Source organism: Setaria italica, chromosome III (assembly GCF_000263155.2).
Source record: "Setaria italica strain Yugu1 chromosome III, Setaria_italica_v2.0, whole genome shotgun sequence".
NCBI lineage: Eukaryota > Viridiplantae > Streptophyta > Magnoliopsida > Poales > Poaceae > Setaria > Setaria italica.
In genome coordinates this window covers 9906818-9912738 of record NC_028452.1, presented here as the reverse complement: position 1 = coordinate 9912738, position 5921 = coordinate 9906818, and the positions used below count along the sequence as shown (strand labels likewise).

Genomic DNA, 5921 nt, shown 5'->3' with positions numbered 1-5921 from the left:
GGGTTCATCTTATATGGGAAAAATATTATGGCAATGGTAAACTACCAGGTACAGTGACTAAAGGATCCTTCTGGTGGAAGGACATCATCAAATTGCTAGACAAGTTCAAAGGGATAGCTTCAGTAACAATGAAAGACGGCAGTACTTGCTTCTTATGGCATGATCTGTGGAATAATCAGGTGCCAGCGCAAGCATACCCGCATCTCTTTTCCTTAGTTCGGGATAAGAATTTGTCTTTACAGAAGGCATATTTGATCACAGATTTGCAGCAACTGTTTTATCTGCCTTTACCTGCACAAGCGTACAATCAATTGATCCGTCTTGGTGAAGAACTTGAAAGATTGGAATTCTCATCTGATCCAGACTATTGGGTATATATTTGGGGTAATGCAAACTTCTCTTCATCAAAGGCATATAAGTCCCTCACTGGATATAGGGACATTCATCCAGTATATGATTGGCTATGGAAGTCGAGATGTCAAAATAAGCATAGAGTATTCTTTTGACTGGTTTTGAAGGACAGACTTAGTATAAGAGATATCATGCGTCGAAAGCATATGAACCTGCCTTCATATAACTGTGTTCTTTGCCACCACAACAAAATTGAGACACTCTTTCATCTACTGTTGGAATGCCCGTTTGCACAAGAATGTTGGATCCAGTTAGGCCTTTTTTCAGATTTGCAACTGGAACCTTTTTCCATTTTGAGTAATTTCAAAACTCAGCTTCAGGTACCCTTCTTCATGAAAATTATCATCATCATGAGCTGGTGCATCTGGATAGCACGAAATGATTCAATCTTCCAAGCCATACCTCCGACAACTCAAGAGGCCATCGCTCGCTTCAAGACAATTTATTCTCTAGCTTTGCATAGAGTTAAAGAGGTCTGGAAACAACCAATGGTTGAATGGTTGGAACAGATGTTGTAATCTTCATGATTTTCTTTTTAACCTTTTTTGTTTCTTAATTTCAAACTGCCTTGTATCTATCTTCTCATTTTATATATATAACCAGTTTTATATATATAATCAGCAGGGTAAAACCCTCCTGTTTTATAAAAAAACGACCTTTGTCCGAGGGTAAAGATTTCGCGATGTTAATTGGCTCGTGTCGAAGAAAATAACCTCGAGGGTGACCGTCTGTCCTACAGCTGCCCGCGCTGGATGGCCGGATGCTGTTCGTCGGGCGCGGCTGCTCCAGATCCTTCGAGGCGGCTCATTTCCGCGGATCTCAGGAAGGCGTCTACTTCTTCGATGACGAGAGTTTTCACGGGGCGCTGATATGCTTCGGAGATGGGATCCTTCGGTACAGCTGCAGCAGCAACGGGGTCTGGTCCGGGCAGCCTGACCATGTCCGCCACTGGTTCCGGGAACAACACACATCGACCTACTCGTCTCCAGTATGGTTTCTCCATTGAGACCACGCCTGTTGTTCGATCTTGCTTTGCTGCCACTCGATATCTGTTGTTGATCTGTGTATGCCCTGGTGAATGGTCAAGGTGTTTCAGTAGTGCGGCACTGGTGCTTCATCCCACTTCTGAAACAAAAGGTTTTCTACAGTTGTTTGTTCAATTGCTGGATCATGTCAGCATTTCTGGCATACTCTTGTCAGATAATTGATAATGCAGTTCAAGACTTGGTGCAGCGTGTCGTTATTTGGTTAGTTGACACTTATATTGATCTCTTTTGCATTCTTCTTAATCTTGCAGCAATTGATGATGATTTATCTGTCTTGCTGACTGGTTGGGTCATTTTAACTGAAAAAAATTCAATCTAGTAGCACGGGGTCCTACATTCATGGCAGAAATCAATCACTTGTAGTGCAGTTGCTATGCCGCCGTTACTCTTTGCTGCATTGAGATTTCACTTCCCTGGGATCTTTCCTGAATTGAAAACATCTTCCCTGAATTTTTCAGTCTAGTAAAATGGTGTGCATGATGTGGTCATATAAACTGAAAAATGTGGATGCGGTAGCATGGTTTCTGCATGCCTAGCAGACTAGCAGTAAAGGTCAATCACTTTGTAGTGCAGATGCTATACCGTTTAATTCTTCGCTGCGTTGAGATTTCACTTTCAGGGGATCTCTCCATTTTCTGTTACTGTCCTAAATGGGGTTGGACGGGTGATAAGTGGATGCGGTGCGTTGCTGCCTGGTGCTTTGCTACTGGTTGGTGAGCTCTTCCCAAATTTTGATCTCAGCTCATTGTCAGCCTTGGTTCATGTAATCGTGCTGCTTCTCGGATTGGTGCTTCCCCTCCCTTTGGTCCATGACAGTGAATGCTTTTTTGACGCTCAAGCTTTGTATTACGAGGAAATTACGAACACTGCGTCATAATGCTATGCCCGCAGAATACTTGACATGAGTCAGGGCTGGTGACAGTCACCAGTGCATATATTGCAGAGTTATTACTGGATGTGGTCGCGTATAGGTTGAACTTGGTCTTCAACTATCTTAAGGTTGGCATTTTGATGAGGGGCCAAAAGACTCACTGGAACACTAAACACTCAGTTCATTTCCTGAGGAGTTACGCTCAACAGCTGTCAGAAATCCGACAGCAAGAAGATTAAGTGACATGAACGGGAAGGCAGTTGCTGTAATGCGGAGAAGTGCAAATCCTTCACGGCCGCAATTGAGATGGGAGAAGCCACGGCCAGGATATGTAAAACTAAATGTTTATGCTGCATTTTTTCAACAGTCCAGGCTCACAAGAGTGGGAATTGTTGCTATAAACGAAAAGGGAGTTGTGATCGTGGCGGCTCGCCGTGTACTCTCTGATTTTTCAGATGCTGAGGAGTCTGAGCTCATGACGTGTGGAGGTCTGAACCTGGCATTCCAGTGGATACACGACCCAATTGTCCTGGAGTCTGACTGCTCATCAGTTTGCAACGCCATGAAATCCAAAGAGGATAATAGAGGTCAGCTGGTATTCTCGTTGCCGGAGGTGATTGAGCTCGTGGATTAGGCACGCTTCAGATGTAGTTTGCACATTTTGTTGCTGACGACTGTAACCCTGTGTTGAGTATATGTCTTTATGAAATCCATCTCAGTTCGGAAAAAAAAAAGGTTGGCACTTCGACAGACAATCCTTCCACTCCATCCTTACGTTGCAAAGCTACCAATGCAGCAACATAACATTAGTACCTGGAAATTTGTCATGTTACCTTTCAGTTATTTGTGACGAGTGTAGTTAGGGTCACAGCTCTTGTTCCCAGATAGGAATGCAATTATGCAAATCCAGTCGCTAATCCGCATAGATTGTATTGTACTATTGTAACTAGTGCCATTTGTTGGAGCAGAATGTTGTACAGACAGTTTGCATTTGGATTACTTTGTTTTCGTCGCTCGAAAAGGTTACGAGAACCTACAGAACATTCATGTTGGATGTTAACTGACAGCTCTGAGCTTCCCTTTCTCAAGTCGTAGAAGTTTTCTTAGTGTATAATCATGCCCATACTCCGTGGATTAACATTTTTTAATAATTCATTGTCTTTGTACAAGCACAGCAGCAGACTCATCCATCATTTGCCATGCTGCTCGACCACGATCTCTTGGAGGTGACTATGGGCTGCTTACAGGCCCAAGAAGTGGCCCAAACCAACAGAGCAGATGGCCTGGCCTGGTTTTTCTTTTCAAAGGGAGAGTGGCCCGGCCTTCTTGCTCGACAAGAAAAGTCTCCCCAGGCTTGCCAGCTCATCAAGAGCTCGGCAACGGCCCCACTCACCCCGAGCTAAAAGATTCGAAAGGGGATCTCGCAGCCGGCAACGGCTTCTTCCTTCCTCGCCGTCTCCCTTTCTCTTCCGCCCCCATCCACCGACCGCCGGTCCGCCGCTCCAATCCAACCAGCAGTCCAGCAACCACCCCTCCGCCCCCGCGCTCTCCCGTACGCCGTCCATGGCTGCCCGGCGGTCCTGGGCGGACCTTCCCGCCGATCTCGTCGCAGAGATCGCCCGTCGCGTGCCGTGCCTCACCGACCGCGTCCGCGCTGCCAGGGCGTGCCGCACCTGGCTTGAAGGCGCGCTGAAGGACCCGTGCCCGCTCAAGATCCCATGGCTCCTCCTCCCCGCCGACGCTCTCCCGCCCGATGCCATCCGCAGGGCGTCCTTCTTCTGCGTCCTCTGCAACCGCGCCCACCGCGTCGCCGTCCCGAACGACATGGGCGGCGCACGCTTCTTCGGCGCGTACCCCGGGGGCTGGCTGTTCCTCGCCTACGGCCAGAGCTGCCGCCACGGGCTGATCAACCTCCGCACCCACGAGAGCCTCTACCTCCCCGACAACGCCGTCACATTTGACGAATCGGCGTCGAACCGGAACCATCCCATGCTCATCCGCGCCGCCACCCTTTCTGCCCCGCCGGCCCCGCTCGAGGGATGCGTCGCCGCCGCCATCGTCACGGATCTTACTCCGGATTATTTCTTCGATCCAGTGCATATTACGCTTTGGCGCATGGGGAGCCGGCTGGGCTCCACCATGTTCCAGTTCGACGCCGAGGACGTCATATACCACAACGGCGCCTTCCATTTCCTCTCCCAGCATGGGGATCTGCTCATTTGCAGGCCAGAATTCCAAGATGAAGCGCCCCTGGAACGACTGCAAGTGCGGAGGGAATACCACCCGATGGTGGGCGTGGGCTTTGTGCTGAACGCCGGCGCTTGCTACCTCGTCGAGTGCCGCGGAGAGCTTCTGATGGTCATGCGAGTCCAGCCTCATCAAGATGTGACATCGCAGTTCAAGGTGTACCGGATGACACAGGATCAGGCACAGGACGCCGACCAAGCTTTCTACCGTTGGACCGAGTTGCCCGCGCTGGATGGCCGGATGCTGTTCATCGGACGCGGCTGCTCCAGATCCTTCGAGGCGGCTCATTTCCCCGGATCTCAGGAAGGCATCTACTTCTTCGATGACGGGAATTTCTATTCGGCGCCGATTATATGCGTCGGAGACAAGCCCCCGCAGTACGGCTGCTGCAAAAACGGGGTCTGGTCCGGACCGCCTGATCATGTCCGCTACTGGTTCCCGGAACAGCGCCCATCGACCTACTCGTCTCCGGTATGGTTTCTCCATTGAGACCACGTCTGTTGTTCGATCTTGTTTTGCTGCCAGTCGATGACGGTTGTTGATCTGTGTATGCCTGATGAATGGTCAAGGTGTTTCAGTAGTGCGCCACTAGGGCTTCATCCCACTTCTGAAACAAAAAGGTCTTCTACAGTTGTTTGTTCAATTGCTGTATCATGTCAGCATTTCTGGCATACTCTTGTCAGATAATTGATAATGCATTTCAAGACTAGGTGCAGTGTGTTGTTGTTTGGCTAGGTGACACTTTTACATTGCTCCCTTTTGCGTTGTTCTTGCTGACACACAGTTGTTTTTTAATGAAATTTCCTGCCTAGTAAACTGGGAGTACTTATCACGGTAGTCATGCTCTGCATTTTCATTTTTCGCTTGCCCTTTCTGAACTCGTGAGGGCGGCTAATTTACTTTCTTGTAAATTCGGGTACCTGCTAGTTTTCATCAATTCAATGCAGAAATGCCAGCCGTTTTATAATGTCTGTGTATGAAGCAATAGAAAGTTCAGTTTGAATATGTGTGTTGGTGACCAGATTTCTCCTTATGCTTGCAAGATGAACTTGTCTGATTCAGCATCCGTAGCTTGGAACTAGATGAACACTCTGATTCATTACCATGTGCTTCTGTGAAAATTAATATTAGTTTAACTAGTGTTAGTTCTCCAGTTTTTCATTTTATAAAATAAGTTCCGAGGCTTTAAGGATAAGGGTTAGCTGATTGACAACTCATTTTCTAGTCTCCCAAGTATCAAAATTACATGTCTGACTTCTTTGACCATACTCATTTTACAATGGATACATCTCAGCTGTGTCAGCACAATGTAGCTTGTCCTCATTTGCATCATAAAATTGGTTTTG

At 47.7% G+C, this 5921-nt stretch overlaps 1 protein-coding gene across 1 annotated transcript; it reads left to right on the top strand.

The window, feature by feature from the left end:
• Positions 1 to 3774: 3774 nt before the first annotated feature.
• LOC101756854 (F-box/kelch-repeat protein At1g57790) lies at positions 3775 to 5284 on the top strand. The gene has a single exon (XM_004961120.3). It carries the CDS (start codon positions 3892 to 3894, stop codon positions 5062 to 5064), a length of 1173 nt encoding a protein of 390 aa, XP_004961177.1. The 5' UTR covers positions 3775 to 3891; the 3' UTR covers positions 5065 to 5284.
• Positions 5285 to 5921: the final 637 nt, after the last annotated feature.

Coding starts and splice junctions, on each gene's coding strand:
- LOC101756854 (XM_004961120.3), top strand. CDS start 3,892: ATGGCTGCCCGGCGGTCCTGGGCGGACCTTCCCGCCGATCTCGTCGCA.